The 21,659-nt window shown below is 43.6% G+C and overlaps 1 protein-coding gene across 3 annotated transcripts in view; it reads right to left on the minus strand.

The window, feature by feature from the left end:
• Nucleotides 1-21,659, minus strand: part of NR3C1 (nuclear receptor subfamily 3 group C member 1) — a 231,607-nt gene that overhangs the window by 36,588 nt on the left and 173,360 nt on the right. For all 3 annotated transcript variants that reach the window (XM_063447391.1, XM_063447393.1, XM_063447392.1), the window contains exon 4: nucleotides 7,800-7,916. In XM_063447391.1, coding sequence (XP_063303461.1) covers nucleotides 7,800-7,916 — 117 coding nt within the window. The remainder of the gene's footprint in view (nucleotides 1-7,799; nucleotides 7,917-21,659) is intronic.

Below are 21,659 nucleotides of genomic sequence, written 5' to 3' on the forward strand. Positions count from 1 at the left end.
TTTCTGAGGCAAACTGGGACAAAACCAGCAACTTCAGGCTTGAATACAAGTAATATTTTACTATATTTAGGGAGGCAAGAGGGGGTCAGGGGGGCTAGATGGTGGTTTTAACACTATAGAGTCAGAAATATATGTTTGTGTTCCTGACACTATAGTGCTCCTTTAAGGATGTGTCCTGGAAATATAAAGTGGACTTGTCATTACACAGTAGCATATCCCACAATATTTCAAATAGACAAATAGGGATACTTAAGGGGTCTTGTGAGGGGTGGGGCTGTTCTGAGAAATGTTAGGTGACTTACTACTAACAATCTATCATATAGGTGGCTCGTAGTTCATCCTCCTACACTTTTGAGGGCAAAGACTTAACATTCTTTCCCAGGCTACCTTGAGATGCAGGAGCTCTCTAATCAAGTCACTACACTTTGCTAATTATTGCTACACTATGAATCAGTGGCGGATCCGGGGCGAGGGGGCACTCTCGCAAGCACAGAGCATTGCCACGGTTACCATGGCAACACTCCGTTCTCGCAAAAGAACTGGGACCGCCTCCCACACACATACACTGCCCCCATACAGACATACTGCACTCCTCAAACAAACACTTCCCCTCATACACACAAACTGCCCCCCACACACACTGCCCACCCATACACACACTGCACCCCTCACACAAACACTGCTCCCCACACACTGCCCCCTCACACAAACTGCCCCCATACACATACACTGCACCCCTCACAAAAACACTGGCCATCATACACACAAACTGCACCCATCCCACATGCACTGCCCCCTCACACACTGCATCCCTGACATACACTGCCCCCTCACGCACACACACTGTCCCCCATACACACACAATGCACCCTTCACACAAACACTGCCCCTCACACACTGCACCCCTTGATACACACTGCAACACTCACACACACACACTACACCCTTCATACACACTGCAACACTCACACTGCACCCCTCACACATTGCACTACTCACACACGCCACTGTGACTATGCCCTAGTACAGCCCCATATCCATGTAGACCCCAGGTAAGTTGTCAACCTGTTCTTAAATGGTTTGACTACTAACTATGAGAGGGGACCGGGCACTCCAGGCACGATAAACACTACACAGAGCGGTAGTGATTATTGTGCCTGGATTATTTCTTTAAAAGATCTACAAGCGTCCCTCTGGATCCGCCCCTGAAATGAATGCTCTTATTTGTTTCTCTCTCCAACAGTAATTGCTTGTGGTAATCATGATGTGTTGCCATTTCATTACAAAATGTGCAGCATTTATAACCATGATTTTTCTTCATGTTCAAGTACCTGCATACCATAAATAAAGCTGAAAAAATGAATTAAAAAAATGGATGCACACAGTAAAAGAAAACCAGGCAATTGATTGCATTTCCCAAAGTTCTTTCACTGCTACTGATGTAGCAATATTTATTAAAATGGCCACTTGTACTGTCTGAAAATCAGTGGACATCTGTGAAATGCAGTGAACATGCATGCAAGTCTCAACTACCAAATCCTCCAGACATTTTCAAGAAATACTTACAGGACTTTTGGACTTTGTGGAGGGTTGTATTTAAGTATCAACAAATGGCCTTGTTTTCACACAAAACTCACAGATCTCTATGGGGATGAACCCACGAACACAGATCATACAATATATGGCTTGATAAATCAAGGATGCTGGAGCTGCAAGTTGTGACTTCAAATATCTCTGCATCTTCCTTGCAGCTTGATAAAGTTTTTATAAAGATCTGTGCATGCCTAAGAGATGCAAACTATTTCCCAGGGGCAGACTGATCAGTCGGTTTCTCAGTCACGGCAGAGGGCTTTTTGCACTTGGAGGGGCCGCAGCTTGCCATGTGTGCTGCCGTGTGTTTACACTTCAACGCAACCTGCCTCACACTAACATGAAGATTTCCACCGCAGCTAGCAGTCCTCATTAAGCAGTTACACAGCTCGAAGCTATTGCCTGTCACCAAAGCAGCAACTCCCTTGGTAGGAATGGTGAAGTGGCTGGAGTTGCAGTTGGGTCAGATGGGCTCAGGGGCAAGAGGTAAGGGGAAGTGGAGGGCTCAAGGCGAGATGATTTCCGTGAGGTTGGTGCACAATAGAAGGCACAAATAGGGAGACAATGGGAGAGGTGGAGGCCTAAGGGGAGAAGCATAATGGAAAAATTATAAAATAGAGGGGGCAAAAGTGTTAGAGAGGGAGAAGCATACATGGAAGATGTATGGGGAACAGATAAAGTGGGGAATGGGGAAGACGCACCAGGGCTTAAAGGACCACTCCAGGCACCCAGACCACTTCAACTTAATGAAGTGGTCTGGGTGCCAGGTCCAGCTAGGGTTAACCCAATTTTTTATAAACATAGCAGTTTCAGAGAAACTGCTATGTTTATAAATTGGTTAAGCCTTCCCCCTAATCCTCGAGTGGCTGTCTCATTAACAGCCGCTAGAGGCGCTTGCGTGATTCTCACTGTGAAAATCACAGTGAGAGCACGCAAGCGTCCATAGGAAAGCATTGTAAATGCTTTCCTATGCGACCGGCTGAATGCGCGCGCAGCTCTTGCCGCGCGTGCGCATTCAGCCGACGGGGCGGAGAGGAGGCGGAGAGGAGGAGGAGAGCTCCCCGCCCAGCGTGGAAAAAGGTCCCTTTCAGGAGCTGGGCGGGAAGGGGACCCTGAGGGTGGGGGCACCCTCAGGGCACTCTAGTGCCAGGAAAACGAGTATGTTTTCCTGGCACTAGAGTGGTCCTTTAATTTTGCCTAGGGCCCATTTTGCTGTGGGGCTGCCCTTGCTTTTTCCCTATACTCTACTGCAACGGATGCTAGCTGGACTGCATTACTGTTGTCTACCACAAATTTTCTCAGTGGAATAGTCCAGGCCAAGATAACACAATTAAATTGTGGGCCACCAGCCCATGCACTAATCCACATAGTGCTGGGCTAGCAGATGTCCTTCACATGTCTTGCCTGTTGCCTCACTCTTGCAGTGCTCTGCTAACCGATCTCAATTCAATCTGCTATTTTATTCCACAGGAACAGTGCTGGCCCATCCATTGGCCCCAATGTCTCCAGGCGACACGGTCACAGGGACGGAATTTTGCCGCCTCTGTACCTTTAAGAAATCTGGAGCAGGGCCCGAGCCGCCTATGTGCACACATATATATATATATATATATATATAGTGAGTATCGCTATATATATGTATTGTTCCCGGCCCTGCTGGTGTATATAGTAAAGATGGAGCCCTGAGTGTAATCTTACAATTCCCAGAAGCAGCAGGTATTCATCTTTCACGAGCCACAAGAGTGGTACCACGGGTTGCCATGGCAACGCGCCGGCATGCATTGCGTGCCGTGCGTTGCCATTGCAACCCATGGTAACGCTCTTGCGGCTCGAGAGAGAAGTGTGCTTACTGCTGCTGGGGATTGTAAGATTACTATCAGGGCTCCTTTTTCACTGTCCTCTAGCTCCACTGGACCACCATGGAATCCTGTATATCTCTCTCTGCCCACAGGTAAGAGGCAGGGTAGGGGGGAATAAGTAAGTGCAGGAAGGGGGGATAAGTGCAGGGAGGGGGGAATAAGTAAGTGCAGGAAGGGGGGAATAAGTAAGTGCAGGAAGGGGGGATAAGTGCAGGGAGGGGGGAATAAGTAAGTGCAGGAAGGGGGGATAAGTGCATGGAGGGGGGGATAAGTACGTGCAGTGATGGGAGAAAAAAAGTAAGTGCAGAGAGAGGGGAATAAGTGCAGGTAGGGGGAATAAGTAAGTGCAGGGAGGGGGGAATAAGTGCAGGGAGGGGGGAATAAGTGCAGGGAGGGGGGAATACGTGCAGGGAGGGGGGAATAAGTTAGAATTTAAAAATAAAAAACTGCTCACCCCCCACAAATGTACTTACAAACACACACTGCATGCACTTCACTAACACAGTCACTGCATCCACTATATACACACTACATCCACTGCATCCACTATACACACAAACACTGTGCATCCGTTATACACACACACTGCATCCACTGCTTCCACTACACAAATAGACACACTGCATAACATAATGGACATGGGCTTGTTTTGGTTGGTGTGGTTTTGTTGGAGGGGAAGGCAGCATAACACTTTGGGCCAGCCCTGCACAGGAAAACACCTGTGAGCAAATGGCCTTGGAGACAATTGCCTCCTTGCCCCATGCCAGACCCCCTTAGCACCAAATTCAAGAGAAATTGTGTACCTGGCGCAAGACTAGTGCCTCACTATTAAATTTGAATTGTAGATCACTGAGCCATTGCGCTTCTTCTTTGTAATACAGTATACTAACAGCATATCATATATACTGTATCCTTAAATGCATTATACAAACAACCTTCACGAGACTCATCCTGTAAAGAAGGTAATGTTGCTATGGTAATCAATTTATTATGGACAGTTGGGCCTCGTGCATAAATTAGAGCCCCTTGCAATAGCCTGGGGCCCTGGATTTGAACTATTGAATGTATAACAGCATGGTCAGTATGCTAAATATATTACAAGTTGATGCCTAAACAGGTACTAATTTTGTGTTACTTTGTTGCTACAGTATGCTAAGTGACAGTAATCACGGAATGAGAAGGGTGGTAACACACTAGATAGAAAATTATGCTTTAGGGAGTTTGGCTGTGGCATTATTACCAGGGTAGAAAACACCAGGTTTACATTGAGGTGTACTGGGTAAAAAATAAATTGTATGGAGAACAAAGTAGGAGTAAAGTGCTGCTGTTCTTGCTTCTCTGAAAGTGGGATGCCAAACTAATGATTTCACTGTAGAACCTCGGACAGACGTGCTTGAAATGCCTAGCAATGAAATCAGTGCCCATCTAGTGGAAAAAGAGACGGACAAGGAATGCTTTGTTTCTTAGCTGCTATTCCGTTTGAGTACAGTCAAATTCTATCGGGTAAAATTTGTATTTCTTTTTGACTCTAAAACATTTTCATTAGCTGTGCAGCACCAGTTAGGCCAGGCCAGGACAGCAGTGCTCATCCCCTCCATTGCTGTACTATAACTCTCACTGCATACAACCCAATTGGCTTCCTTAGTACGATAAGAGTTAAAGTCCTACGGGGGCACAGTTATGTGCTACCATTAGCAGCCACTGACTCATTTATAGACCAGCACTTTTTATTGATTATATCATGTACTGTAAAGCCAGATGCTATAAAGCTATACACTGACGATACAGAAGAGGAGGGTGAACCTCCCCCCGACCCCCTCTTCCCCCAACCCACATGGAGATAAAAGGTAATCTAAGGACATATGAATACACAGCTAGAGTCTTTGTGCTATGTAAGGTATTTCTATAAATACTGCGGTGAACTGGTAAATGATGTTCTTTCATCTTGTGATGTGTTTTCCTCCCCCTCCCCCTTTGTCATAAACTTGCATAAACTTCCCAGCGCCTGGCCACTGCTCTGGACTCCAGTCCCTTGATGGGATCCATTGTACGTCAATCATTAAACTACATTATGGCTAATGGGCATTCATATGCAAAGACAAACTCTTCCTGTACACAGGGGTACACGCTGCTCACTGCAAATTAAGCTACTTAGTTGTCTGTACATAATAGGAAACATTTTATAAACGGGAAAATGGACATCTGAAAGATGAGAAGGCACATGGAAATGCTACTGCCTAACCTCTTAATGGCAAAGCATGCAGAGTCCTGCAGGCACCCAAAGATCTGCACGATTAGCCTTCAATAATATTTGTTTCCTGAAAACACTTTACTTTAATTTCAAGGTTTGTGATTGTTATTCTTCCTAAATTCATATTTTCCCTAGATTTCCTAATAGGAGAGTTCATGTGCATTTATTATTATATTGCATTAGGTAGGACCCAATTTAACCACTGATCTAATATTGGTTGGACAGCCCTGCTTCATACCACGCATGGTGACATAGATTTATTTAGATCCTGGATTTAGGATCGACCAGCATAGCAGGTGTTCAGAATCCCCTCTGATAAACGCTGGAGTGTCTCTTATTTGCATATATGGGGATTTCAGTTTAGCAAAAATATGAACTAACCTATGTGTGCTTCTATGAGATTATTCTGCACTGCAATAAACTCTGAAAACATCCAATTTAAAGGACACTGTGATCCAAACACTACTGTTATTTCAAATTCAAAACATCAAATTGCAACATCATGTAAACATGCTGTGTTATAGGCAGCAGAGCTATTGCACACCCAGAGTGTTCATTTACTATTTAAAGTTAAATTAAACAGAGTTGCTTTTTTAAAAAAAATCTTTCTTATGTTCCTACGATAGAAGAACAAAAGTTAAAAACACAACGCAGCCTCTTGGAGCAAAACGTTGGCATAACATCACTTTATGTAGAGAATTGTCGTTACTACACCTATGAAAGAATGGACATTCTACAGCTACCTCTTGTCCCTGTGTTTCAGAAGAATTGATTGACAGGTGAGGAATGGTACCATATAGTATGTTACATTTATTGAAAATTGTATAATTTGCTAGCAAGCATAATGCATAAATGAATTTCCCCCATGTATTATTTACAATGCATATACCATTACAGGTACTATTTAAGTGTAATTTTAATATCTTTGCTAATTACTATCTTTATGTTATTATATCGACGGCATACTATAAAGTGGGCATGGTGTCCACTATAGTAACATCAAGACATACTTGGAAACTTGGCCAAAAGAATCTTCAATAGACAATTATCAACATTATCTGTATTCATTCATCCATTTTAATAACCAAATATTCAACCATCGTCGACTCCAGGAACCGTATTTTGTGACTTCATACTTTTCGACACTTTTAAACAGCGATTTCAATATTTGCAGCCCTAAAAATGGGGAAAGGCTTCAAAGTGAAAGTCTTAGGATCATTCAATTAGGGTAAAAATATGGTCAATTGCAGATTGTGTGAATCTACTCATTAACCTTGAGACTAAAAGAAAAAACCCATTTCATTATCAAACCTAAGAGTGCCAAATAGCTTTATCTGGCAAAGATGACAAACCCAATGGGTCTTAACTTCTCTCCAGAATCTTTTTAACCACTACTTTCTACATACACTAAAAATTGTTTTACACAACATGGTAAAAAGATTATTACATAGAAACACAGAATGTGATGGCAGATAAGAACCATTCGGCCCATCTAGTCTGCCCAATTTTCTAAATACTTTATTAGTCCCTGGCCTTATCTTAAAGGACCACTATAGGCACCCAGACCACTTCAGCTTAATAGAAACTGCTATGTTTACATATGGGTTAAACCAGCCTCTAGTGGCTGTCTCATTGACAGCCGCTAGAGGCGCTTCTCACTGATTTTCACAGTGAGAAGACGCCAACGTCCATAGGAAAGCATTGAGAATGCTTTCCTATGGACTGACTGAATGTGCACGTGGCTCTTGCCACGCATGCGCATTCAGTCGATGATGTCGCCAGTGCCGAGGGAGCCCGGCGCTGGAGAAAGGCAAGCGTTTAACCCCTTCCTACCCCTAGAGCCCGGTGGGAGGGGAGCCATGAGGGTGGGGGGGACCTATTAACACTATAGTGCCAGGAAAACGAGTTTGTTTTCCTGGCACTATAGTGGTCCTTTAAGTCTAGGATTTCCTTTACTGTGTTAACCTTTAGCTTTATAAGCAGTGACGAGGTCAAAATGTTACATAGATGGATAAGAATAAAGATTAGCTCACGTTTACATTTATTTGTTTTGAATCTGGAAAGCAATTTTTTAATTAGAAAATGTTCAGTGATTATACCTTCCAGATTCATTCCTGCTTGGAGGCACTTCCGATAGCGGCATGCTGGGCAGTTCTTCCTTCTAATTTTGTCAATAATGCAGTCATTTCTTCCAGCGCAAAGATAATTGTGCTGACCTGTAAAAGGATAAAAAGCAAGTGATCAGTAGGCAGTTCTAAAGTGTGTTCACAACATATTACATTGATATACTAGGTACTATCAAGTACAATAAAGTAGTAGTTGGCATAACCAAGAAGCCAAACTGAATTAAAGGGGAACTGTCCCTTACCAGGATTTTGAATATTATGGTAACTTAACACTATACTTAACATATATGCACCTGTAAGGTGTGAAAAATAAAATGAAATGTAGTAATCAACACCTCTTTATCATCCAGCTGGGTGCCTCCATCTCCCTGCCATTCATTGTTATAAGCTCTGTTCTTTGCACCTGGCAATCAGCATAGAGAAAGAATACATGCAAGATGAGAAATATTTTCTATATATTGACCTGGCTTTGCCTTGCTTAAACTGAATTTTGATGTAACAGCAAATGTTTAATATAAATTTGAGAGAAAATGGAGCATCTCATGAAAAAAGAAAAGAAAATATCAACACAAGCTACAGGTTATTTGCAATGTGTTTCAAATACATTTTCACAAAAGAGATCAGGTCCGAAGTAACCTCTATACCAGTGGTTCCTAAACACGCACACAGGGGTGCCACGGAATATTTCCCAGTGCTATGATTATAGCACTGCAGAAACATTACTACTGAGCAGGGACCTTTAAGACCGGGACCGGGCCCCTGTAATGTCGGCTGGCTGGGAGGAAATGACAGTCTGTCACTTCCTCCCAGTATCCTGCAGGGAGACCGCGCAGAAGGGAGAAGAGGCAGCTGCAGCATGAGGCTAGCTGAGCATGAAGAGCTCCAGACCCAACAGCAGCAGTACTCCAAGCCACCCTCCTGGCACATTAGGTAAGATAACAGGAGGGTGGCTGGAGATATAAAAAAATCACTTGTGTGTGCATGTATGTGTGTTAGTGTGTGTATGAGTTTGAGTGTATGAGTATGAGTGTGAGTATGAGTATGAGTGTGTGTGTGTGTATGGGTGTGTGTATGAGTGTGTGTATGCATGTGTGTATGCATGTGTATGAGTGTATGTATGAGTGTGTACGTATGTCATGGTGTTTGTGAGTGTGTGTGTATACATGTGTCAGTGTGCTTCTGTGTCTGTGCATTTGTGTGTCAGGGTGTGTGTTTTTATGTCAGGGTATGTATCTGTGTCATGGTGTGGGTATGTATTAATGTTTGTGTGTGTCAGGGTGCATGTGTGTATATGTGTGTATGTGTATGTGTCTATATGAATTTTTGTGTATGTGTCGGTGTATTTATATGCATCTGTGTGTTAATGTGCATGAATATCTGTGTATCAAACATCAGCACAACTCTTTCAAGCACACTCCTGCAATCTAACACAAATATTACATACAAACACACCCCTTCATGCAAACACAAATACTTCACATAAATGTACATCCACATTTAAAAGTGAACATTACATTCAGACACACCCCTGTATTAAAACACAATAAATGTATACAAGCACCCCTTCAAACACCAACACTGTACATTACACTATAGCGCCAGTAAAGGCCGCAGCGCTGTACAGGTATACAACCTAGAAATTTTGACTTGGGATGGCTTGGAAAAATACTGAAATATTAAGGGTGCCTTGAACCTAAAAAAATTGGGAACCACTGCTCTACACTGAATTCACTTAAGAACATCTGTAAGTGCCATATTTGACTCAATGAATGATATTTGGGACATTAAAGCACATATTTATGAAGAAGTTACCGTATCAGGGATATTTACTAAAGTGAGAATTCAAAGTAAATTTCAAATTTAAGGTGAAAATAGCCTAACTAGAAATATTCTTTAAGTCAGCTATCCTTTCAATTCAGCTACTCTGGCCTTAAACTTAAGATTCTCTTTGAATTCTTACTTCAGTAAATAACCCTGTATGATGAAGTCATATATTATAATGTTATTATTATGGTATTATTTATATAGCGCCAACAAATTCTGCAGCGCTTTACAGTGGGTGGACGAACAAACATGCAGTTGTAACCAGACAAGTTGGACACACAGGAACAGAGGGGTTGAGGGCCCTGCTCAATGAGCTCACATGCTAGAGGGAGTGGGGTAATGTAACACAAAAGGTAAGGATAGTATTAGACTACTGACCGTTGCAAGAGAGGAATCAGTCAGGAGCTATTAACAGTTTAATTGTTACACTTTTATGAAGAAGTGGGTTTTTAATGATTTTTTGATGGAGTGGAGACTGGGTGAGCATCCAACGGAGGAGGGAAGTAAGTTCCACAAGAACGGTGCAGCCCTTGAGAAGTCTTGAAGGTGAGCATCAGAGACGGGAGTACGGACAGAAGATAGATGTAAGTCTTCAGCAAAGCGTAAGAGCGTAATACTTGTGTATTAGGGAGGATAGATAGATAGATGGGAGCAGCATTATGTAGAGATTTGAAAGCAAGAACCAGAATTTTAAATTGAGCCCTATATCTTACAGGAAGCCAATGTAGGGACTGACAGAAGGGTGAGGCGTGGGAGGTGCGGGCGGACAGGAAGATGAGCCTCGCCGCCGCATTCATTATGGACTGTAACAACGCAAGTCAGGAGCACGTAAAACTACTGAGAAGCGGATTACAGTAGTCAAGGCGAGAAAGGACAGTGGAATGGACCAGCACCTTAGTCGCATCTGGCATTAAGTAGTGTCGGATGCGCGCAATGTTTTTGAGATAGAAGCGGCAGGATTTGGCGATAGACTAAACATGAAGCGTGAAGGAGAGGTCAGAGTCAAAGAAAACACTTAGGCAGCAAGCCTGTGTGGTGGAGCTGATGGTAGCACCATTGACTTGGAGGGAGGGAGACACTTGAGGGAGGAAAGACCAGATTTTCAGTTTTGGTCAAGTTGAGTTTAAGGAAGTGGGCAGCCATACAGTTAGAAATAGCAGAGAGGCAGTCAGAGACACTAGTCAAGAGGGACAGGGAGAGATCAGGAGAGGACAGATAGATTTGCGTGTGATCCACATAGAAATGATATTGGAAGCCAAAGGAGCTAATGAGTTTACCAAGGGAGGCAGTATATATAGAGAACAGGGAGAGGTAGGAGGAGCACCAGGAGAGAGCAATATCTTGTAGATCAATATTGCAGAGGATGAGAAGAAGCTGCTCATGATCAACAGTGTCAAAAGCCACAGAAAAGTCAAGGATAATTAAGAGAGTGTTGACCACGAGATTTTGCAGCGAGTAGATCATTGGATACTTTGGTCAGTGGCGTTGCTAGCAGAGAGTTAGACTCGAGGAAGTCTGTCAATCTCGCATACACAACTCTTTCAATGATCTTGGTCACAAAAGGCAGTAGCGAGATGGGACAGTAGTTGGACGGGGAGTTAGGGTCAAGGTTGTGCTTCTTTAGAATTGGGGTTACAGTTGCATGTTTGAAGGGCGATGGAAATATGCCAGAGGAGAGAAATTGAGAATTTTAGTGAGAGATAGAGAAAGAGAAGAAAACAGAGTGCAGATGAGATGCAAGGGTATTGCATCTAGGGAGCAGGTGGTGGGGCGGGAGGACTGGACAGAGCAGAAACCTCTTCCGCTGTAGCAGGTGCGAATGAACACAGAACAGCAGAGGGAGTGAGGTTAGGGGAAGTATTGTAATGGGAAGAAGAAAGATGAGACATCTCTTCTCTGATTCTAGAGATGAGCAAAAGGAAAGAGAAAAACAGAAAATAAAACATTAAGTAATCACATCTAATGAAATATAATGGTACATTGGTTACCTAGCCAGTGAACTCCACCCAACGTCACCGTGTAAGTAGTAATCTGCAAATAATCTGCCCAATCCCCTCACCTCGTTTTATATCTACAGGAATGTACCTGTAATTCCCACTCACCCCAGACTGTTTTCAAGTCCCATGAGTTTGAATTGTTTTTTTCTAGTTTCAAGTTTGTAGATCTTATTCAGAGCTATTAAGGCTAGAACATCTTTAGAATGTAATGACTGAGTTCCAATATCTTTGAATTATTGTACAAATTGCCAAAAATATGTTTTTTATACAATAGTGTAACTTACAAAAAAATTTAACCACTTAGGAGTCATGAGGTTTGTTTTTTGCTTTATAAATGTTCTAATGACATTTATAAAATAATAATAATAATCCCCAGCTGTTTAGTCATGAGTCATGGCTTCTGGGATTTGCTGAATTTATTCAATGTCACTTCTTTAGTACTTATGATCTTGCCCCACCAGTTCACCATTCATGCCTTTGGGAGTTATGTTGGTTAAGCATTGTGTCCTATTTTCTCACTTTAGTAAGTAAACTGTATAAGCATTCAAAATTAATTTCAAGTTTAAGGTCCGAGTAATTGAACTGCAAGCAAAGCTGACTAAAATAATTTTTTGAGCTCTGCTATTTTTAACCTTAAAATTTAAAATTTCACTTGGAATTCTCACTTTAGTGAATGATACCCTGATAAAGGGTAATTTCTCAGTAATTAAAAATTATTTGAATATTTTAGAACCCAATAACTGGATTGGACATTTTCTTCAAAACAGCAATGCTTAGTTCAATTACTTTGGTATAAACTTTCAAATTCAATTTGAATTCACTGTGAAATAAAGACACAATGTAGTGAATAGCCCTGCTTCATAAATATAACTAGAGTCCGATGGCTTCTTAGTGTAATGTTTTCAGGGTGGTCGAAAACATTTTTATTGGTCTAGATATAAACGACACAATTATTTAATGGCAGACTACTTTTCAGATAGAATGAAAAGCTCTTATCCTTAAAATAGTGTGTGATTTATCAGACTAAATTAAGAGAATTGCTCCTTTGTTTGAAAGGCGATATAAACCACCAATTGTTCTATGTCACCTATTTCAGGGAAAAATATTCAATGTATGTGCTTACAGTGTTTATTCTAAGGTGGCCAGCCAACCAGACGAAGAGCCAAAAGCAACTATCAGTCTCTCTGAAGCCAGACCAGTTATAAGCTGCAAGGCTTAAAATAGAAAAAAAGAACAGCATAGTGCACAATCTCTGCAGGACACCTGCTACACTGAAAGGGTTATTTGACTATTCTTACAGTGGTGGTAAACCAATTGTTTACCCTCAAAGTAAATGTGTCCCTATTTGGGAATACTGTTTAGTTTTCACTGCTACAGGTCACGTATTACAAGGAGAGCATCACTATTTGAAAGCAAATTGGTTTGACTTCTTAAGATGCTAATGCTTTTAATGGTTTCTCCAATCCTTTTTTTTCTACTGAATAGAATAATGGCTTATTGGCATTATTCTATCAGTACCCACTACAAACATGTTCAAAAAGCGTTTTAAACAAAGAATTTACCTACCTTAATCCAGCAACGTACAAAGCTCCCGGCACATTCCGTGTGAAGTCACAGGAGCTGTGCCAAGGTTCTATCAAAGGTTTCTTATAGTAAAGCCTTTGATTGGATGATTAAGCGGGCTAAGAGCGCATGCGAGGAGTAAGGGTGGGATAACATTTTTTTTGTGTGGAAAGGTGGAGGGGAGACAAGGGAGAAGCAGTTTTGTATGTCAGCACAGAATTTTCATTAGGCAGCCCAGAGCAGAGTTCTAGGCTGCCTAAGTCACGTAGGCTGGGGTGCAATAAGTCCCCAGCACACAATTGCCATATCTTAGTATGTGGAGTGTTTCAAGTTGAAACCAAGGCTGGTGCTACAATAAGGCACACTGGCCTAGGAGGCACAGGAACCATTTGACCGGCAGTGTGCTGGGTGCTCCCCTTCTGTCTATCACTGCATGCAGTGTACCTGAGCTGCAGACCACAGTAGGAACTTCTGTATCCTATGCCCAGTCTGAAAAAAGGGTGCACTAAGAAAAGGGTCGTCTTAACAGCATTATAGGCCCCTGGGCAAAGCAGTGCACACAACTACTCACAGGAAAGAAAATGTAAACTATCAATACAATTAAGCTTATATTTATGGGTACCGCCAACAAAATCCATTAAAAACATACTGTACAGCAGAGATTAATCCACACAAAAGTAGGTAGCAGAGGGGGGCAACTGACATGGCCGGTAAAAATATTAGAAGAACTTTATTATAGCTTTATGGCTTCATAAAAGTATGTGTGTGGATTTAGTCTTGCTTATGTGCAATTAGTATGTGTATGTTGTTTTTATTAAGGTCAAGATATGTATTTGCAACAGCTGATACTGAAGTGATTAATCGACCATTTAATACAAGTGTTTTAAGGTTCTAAATAAATCGTCCATAATGATATATACTGAAAATTTGGCAAGCCTACTGTAACAGAGCTCCCTGTGCCCCGGCTGGGTACCTCCGCCAAGGACTGCTTCCTAGCTAGAACAGGGGACAAACCGCAGCACTTCTGCCCACAGTCGCCGTGGCTTGACTGGGGCCCTGGAACGCCTCCTTCCAGGAGCCAAATGGGGAATTAGCTCTAGACACCCCCAGGCACTGGACAACACTCAGTCCTGGGAGCTCTAGTCCTTACAAGGACTTTCCCCGTTGAATCCCCTGCAAGCTGGAACAGCAGGCACAGGAGTAAATCTTCTTTCCCTCCAATAACAGGACGACACACAGTTTTGGAGTGTAAGCTGGCATAGCTGTTTAATGGAGGCACATTGCCTTTTATACAAGTTTCCCAACAAGGTTGACGCCCAGGTGGACCTTGTTGGGCACAGGACACAAAGTATACAAGCCAATCAATGAACGATACTCCCACATACAGTACACAATCCCTCCTCTCTGCCTGTGATACAATTAAGGTAGATAATACAATAACTTAAGGGATAACTATAGGGTCAGGAACACAAACATGTATTCCTGACCCTAAAGTGTTAAAACCACCATCTAGCCCCTCATGCCTCCATAAATATAGCAAAATCTTACTGTATTCAAGCCAGAAGCTGTAGATCTGCATGCTGTTTGCCTAAAAAAAAGTGGTAGCCTGATCCAATCACAGTACTTCCCCATATGATTGGCTGAGACTGACAAAGATGCAGATTGGGGCAGAGCCAGCATGAATCAAACACAGCCCTGGCCAATCAGCATTTACACATAGAGATGAATTGAATCAATGAATCTCTATGAGGAAAGTTCAGTGTCTGCATGCAGAGGGAGGAGACACTGAATGTTTGGATGCATTTTAGGCCATGACCCAGGAAGGATCTCTAACAGCTATCTGAGGAGTGGCCAGTGAAGTTATCACTAGGCTGTAATGTAAACAGTGTTTTCAGCAAAAATCCTGAAGGTAATGATTCTATTCACCAGAACAAATTCAATAAGCTGTAGTTGTTCTGGTGACTATAGTGTCCCTTTAATTATCCCCAGACAGAAAAAAAACACATATTTTTATAAAGTCCAACAAGTACCCCAAAATACAACATATCCCCATAAAATCCACATCCCCTGATAGCCCCGATCTGTGGGAACAACATACTTAACAATCACCGATATCGGTTCAGGGGTTCAAAAGTTAGTTGGAAGTCTCTTTTTGACCAACCACACCTATAGCTCCATGCCCAAAACAGTTCCAGAGAATTAGGCTGTGTGGCTGGTCTATTTCAACAGTCGAAGTAATGTTCCATTAGTCGAACTGAGCCGTTCGTGCAGAGTCAGTGGGTGTATCTGGTTCGGTGGATTAAATCTACCGAATAGCGCTCCGTTCGTGCAATTCCAGTTGAACCTAACTGGAGGTGGAAGTCCCAGCGGTGTTCGTGCCTTCGAATGTCCGATTTTAGTTCGATGCACTCAATGACAAAACACCGCTGGACGCGTTTGACTAAACAAGAGGACCGCCGCCACGTGTTTGACTATACAAACGACGACCACCTAGCCGTTCGTCAATTAAGCTGCGGTTAACCACAGCTTCTGGGAGGTGAACAAGCTGCACACTCCACTTGTGGGTGGTCCGGCTGTTCGACAGTTTGTTCGGTAAACGAACACCATAAGCCTAATCCATTCGAAAAGTCCAATATACTGCACCATAGTAGGGAAAAAGGCACGAATTATGTCTTTAGCCCAAAGTTCACCACAGGGCCATAGTCACAGGGCAAAAGGCTGGCAAGTAGTCCCCTCCAAGAACTCGTGGCAAACTCACTAGAAAAATGGGAGTTTGTCACACCTATGTTGCCCCTATACTCTTGGGGCCCCCATCAACTGCTTATACCCATGCATTAAGACAGCTCTGACTGGGAGCGCCAAACTGCTTCCTGTCAGACTGGTTAAAGAAAACAGAAATTTCTCTACTGCGGTCTGCGACTCGGCCATACTACAAGAAGGGAGGTGAGCAGGCATGGGGGGATAGGACATGGAGGAGATGGGGGGAATGAGACAGATGGAGGGCTGGGGGAAATAAGACAGCTGGAGGAGCTGGAGAAGAATGACACACATAGAGGAGCTGAGCGAATGAGGTATATGGAGGAGCTGGGGGGAATGAGGCATATGGTAGAGCTGGGGGGAATGATACAGATGGAGGAGCTGGAGAATAATGACACACATGGAGGAGCTAGAGAAGAATGACATACATAGAGGAGCTAGGTGGGATGAGACACACAAAGCGACTGGGGGGGAGAAAGAGACACACAAAGGGTGTGTGTGTGTGTAAGAGACACATGAAGGAAAACAATGCTGGGATAAGATATATGAAAGGGGAGTGTAAGACAAAAGGGGCATAAGATACACTAAAGGGGGCAGTGGCATAAATATCGAGGTTGCAGGGGTCGCAGTTGGACTCCAGGGGGCCCGGCTGCCCTGCAGACCCCTGCTACCGGATACCTGCTGCCACCATCCAAGGGGTCCATCGGGTGGCCCATGCTGTTAGGGCCACCCGATGAAGATTAATTGTCAGGGGGCCCGGTCAGCACTGGGCGTTTTACCAGTGTGACCGGGCCCCCTGTGATGAGATCACACGCTGGGAGGAAGTGACTGCACGTCACTCCTCCCAACAATCACACAGAGCCCACGCGGGAGGAAGCAGAGGAGGGAGTCAGAGTGGCCTGAGCCACCACTGGACCCCAGGAAAAAGTCACCCAATTACTGAAATGGTCATGGTAGTTGGAGTAACCCTTTAAATGTATTAGTCTACAACCCAACATTGCCATAAAAAGTACCAGGGCCTCATGGATTGTGTGAAAGGGGGTAAGAAATTCAAAAGAGAGGATAAGAAACACAAATAGGGTAAGAATGCCAAGAGGGGGATTAGGCGACACACAGTTGAAGATGCATTTTTTTTGGGTGGGGGGGGGGGGGGTTTAGCAGTCTACAACCCAACATTGCCATAAAAAGTATGTATGTTGTACAATACAGACAATACAGAAATTGTTTTGCTTTCTTTTTCATTTAAAGGTAGACAGACCTTGAAGTTTATTGACATGTTTCATGTAGCTACTTTTTCACTAATCTCTTCCAAATTTCTACTAATGTTTTGTTTGTAATAATTTGATCATTGGAATAAAACTGAACAGAAACGGAACAATGAGAATGATCTCAATAAAAAAAAGCAGCAGGAGCTGAAAATAGCACTCCATATATCACCATTGAGAGCAATGGATAATAGTCAGTGAGATGTGCCATGAAAGACAATATGTACCTAACTAAATGAATGATGGCACTGATCCAAATTGTCTGATCATCTGAAATTACAGTAGGAGTAAATAATAACAACATGACATAAAAAATGGCTAGAATTAGATCATACTATGTAGCGCTTTTAAATGGCATGCCATAAAGATGTTTGCAGCATTTAGCACTATTGCAATGTTTTTCATTTAATTTCCTATACAGTCTACGTTATCTGGATTTTAAAAATGCAATATACACTAATTGTTAGCCGTCTGTTAGCTGGTTCACGGCATTTGCTGTGGACTTGGACAATTTAGAGCTCATATGTCTTTAAATATAATTTTAAATTCTTTTGCTGTTATTTATTTCTATTTAAAGCCAGTCAGTCTTACATGACAAACTTCAAATTAAATAGGATTTCTTATTAATATTGGTGATCACATATATCATCTGCGGCAATTTAGAAATGCAGCCAGTTGAAATCACTTCTATAAAGGAATACATTTTGAAAAATGGTAGCAAACAGGCTATTTTATATGAGATGAATATTTTATCATCAATTTCCAGCATGGTCTATTGCCAAAAGTTGATTGACTTGTGCGGAAGGGACCATATTTTAAAAGTGCATTTAATTGAAACCTATGCATTTACTAGCAATCTTATTTGTGAATTGACGTTTTGTGTTGCAATTCAGAATACAAATATAAAAAAAATTGTTGTAGTCACCATTCAAGACATATCAAGTTTTATCATTAGAGTGTAATGAATAACAATAAGAAGCCAAAGGTATTACGCGGGCTTAGGGGAGGGATGGAGGAAGGATAATGTGTCTGAACAGTAGGAATGAGGAAGAAGAGGTGATTGACCACATAACAGGGGCGGGCTGGGCCGTGGGGGCAGGGAGGCAATTGCCCCCCAGGCCACTCTAAATCATTTTAAAACCGGCCGCGGCAGGCCGGTTCTAATGCTGCTGCCGCCTGAGCGCTCTATAAAGAGCCTCAGGCGGCTGCAGCTTCTTCTCCCCTGCCCTTCTTTGTAGCGTGGCCGAGCTCCTCTCCGGTCCGCGGTGCCGGCCGGAGTGATAGGAAGGTGCACACTCAGTGTGCACTTCCTGTCAGTCCGGCCAGTTACAGGAATCAGAAACTCCGCGCGGAACAGGAGTTTCTGTTTCCTGTAACCGGCCAGACTGACAGGAAGTGCACACTGTGTGTGCACCTTCCTATTAGTCCGGCCGGGCACTGCGGACCGGAGAGGAGCTCGGCCACGCTACAGGGAAGGAGAGTAAGAAGAAGGGGAGGGGTAAGAAGAGGGGGGGGTAAGAAGAAGAGGGGGTAAGAAGAAGAAGGGGAGGGGTAAGAAGAAGAAGGGGGGAGTGAGAAGAAGAAGGGGGGAGTAAGAAGAAGAAGGGGGGAGTAAGAAGAAGAAGGGGGGAGTAAGAAGAAGAAGGGGGGAGTAAGAAGAAGAAGGGGGGAGTAAGAAGAAGAAGGGGGGAGTAAGAAGAAGAAGAGGGGGGTAAGAAGAACACAGGGAGGAGGGGGGAGAGTAAGAGTGAGGAGAAGGGGAGATGAGGAGAACGGGGGGACTGAGAAGAACACAGGGAGGGTGGGTGGTGAGGAGAACACAGGGAGGAAAGGGGGTAAGAAGAACAAAGGGAGGGGGTGAGGAGAAGGGGATATATGAGGAGAACACAGGTAGGGGGAGGTGAAAAGAACACAGGGGGGTGAGGGGAACACATGGAGAGGGGGAGTGAGAAGAACACAGGGAGGGTGGAGGGGGGGGGGATGAGAAGAGACCACTAGGGAAGGGTGGGCAAGAGCTCTAAGGGACAGAAAGGACAGCTTTATATGACAGGGGGCAAGACAGGGAACACGCACACACAATGCATCCCTATACATACACAGAAACACACAATGCATCCCTACACGCACAGAAACACAAAATGCTTCCCTTACACACTGAGAAACACACAATGCATCCATTACACACACAATGCAACCCTTACACACAAAGACAATGCATCCTTTGCACACATACACAGAAACACACAATGCAAACCCTTACACACACATGCAAACACACACACTGCTTTTCTTACATACACACATAAACACAATGCATCTCTTACACACACTCAATGCACACACATACAGACACACACCTTGCACCCCTTATGCATACAAACACAGATTCACACAATGCATCCATTACACACAACCAGAAACACACAATACATCCCCTATACACAAATACACACTGCATCACCTAAACAAACTGGTATCCCTATACACTACATACCATAAGCACACATAATATATCCTCTACAATAACACATAACACATCCCCTACACACTCCACTCCCTGTGAGCGAACTCATGGGTGGGTGGAACATATAAGTGGACTTATGAGTGGGCCTTATGGGCATACTCACCGTCAGGCCCTGGGGCCCAGACCTTGAGCTGTGTAAGGGGCCCCCAAAAAATGGAGCTGCTTCCAATTCTCCCAGAACATTGAATTTTGTGACTACAGTTGCAAACAGCCTCCAGAGATCCTGTTCAGCTTAATGAAGTGGTTCTGGTGTCTATAGCCGGTCCCTGCAGGCCTTTTAATGTAAACACACACTGTGTGCAGCACTGGCGTTAGTTCATATGGCAGATCATATGGGTGGGGCATTGTGATGTCACATGGGGGGCATCAAATTTTTATTTTGCCTAGGGCAACAAAAATCCTTGCACCGGCTCTGATCCTGGGCAGGTGCACCATTCTACTGGTGACCCACAGGAGGGGAGTGCACTGTTTGCACTGCACTCTCCTCCTGCCCAGACCCGTCTTTACTGCAATGCAAGTGCCCTCTGCCCCTAATTTACAGTGGCTCACACTCACAGCAAGCAGTGCCTGGAGCCCTTTGCAGAGACGGGAACAAAGAGGTTCTGCGGCAGCTGGCCGTTCTGCAAGCATTACATTAACCAGCTGTTCCCCATGCAGCCACAGGTGGCGCTGTGCTGGGAGAATGTGATTACTCTTCACTTCCTCCCTGCCTACAGAGCAGCGCATGGGAGAGAGAGAGAAGGAGGCATGACTTAATCTTACAACAAATCCAGTAAGCAAATCTTTATAAATTTGGGGGGGGGGGGGGGGTTGGGGGGGATCAGCTCTGTTTACACAGTTTATTGGTGTTTACTCTGATGTCTGTATTAATATTGAGGGATGTCTAAGTAGTAACATCAGTGTGTGTCAGCAGGGCCAGCCGTTGGGGTGTGCACGCTGTGCGGTCACGCAGGGTGCCATGACAACAGAGGCGCCCGGCGGACAACCCAGCTCACAAGTTGGGGACACCAGCATATTCAATTTAAACTATTCGCTGGTGGTCCACTGGTGCACACCAGCAGTAGGTGCAGTCAGATTATATCCTCTCCCTCGTGGTTCCGGCACTCAGTTAGTGAGTCAGAGCACAGGCTCAGAGATTCTCAGCCTGCGTTCTGACAACATTGAAAGTCAAAGCCGTGAAGGAGCGGGTATGGCAAAGAGCTACTGATTAGCATAAAACCCAGGAAAAGGTGGGCATGGATGGTGAACTGATTTAGTGGGGCAATGGGCCACTTGATTTGGTTTTGCCCCCCAGGCCTAAGGCTGCCAGCCCTCCCCTGCCACATAGACAGAAGAGAGGCATGTTAAGGGGTGGTTGGATAGAGGGTGGATTGCAAAGAGAACCAAGTGATGTCATTAGGCAAACATCCACGAATGTCACATGATCCGTAAATATAAATCTGATAGAATACAATAGCAAACTGTAATAATTGTGGTACCGCTGTTAGTTTAGCAATACATTAGGAAGGTAGTGTTTTTTTGGCAGATATTTAACATGACACCTGATCTTGGGGAGGTTTGGAGGTCTCACTAGGTGAGAAGGTATTGCGGAGAGACCTACACATTTGGTCCCAATTACAAATTAAAATAAATTTTCCACTAGGGGGACACTTTATATGGCTATTCATTTAACCCTTTGCATTTCTGTTGTGTATCAGAAGAAGTTATTTATCTATAGTTATAAGTAATTAGTAACGAGGACTTACAAGTCCATATAAAGTGTCCCCCTAGTGGGAAGTGTCCCCCTTGTGGCACGTTGGGCTGTCACATATGTGGCAATTTTGTTGAAGATCTAGTTGTGGATCTTCTTCCAATATCAGAGCACATGGCCACCAAATGTGGAGAACCACTGCTGGACATAGAA

The sequence above is a fragment of the Pelobates fuscus genome, chromosome 3 (assembly GCF_036172605.1).
Source record: "Pelobates fuscus isolate aPelFus1 chromosome 3, aPelFus1.pri, whole genome shotgun sequence".
NCBI classification, from domain to species: Eukaryota; Metazoa; Chordata; class Amphibia; order Anura; family Pelobatidae; genus Pelobates; species Pelobates fuscus.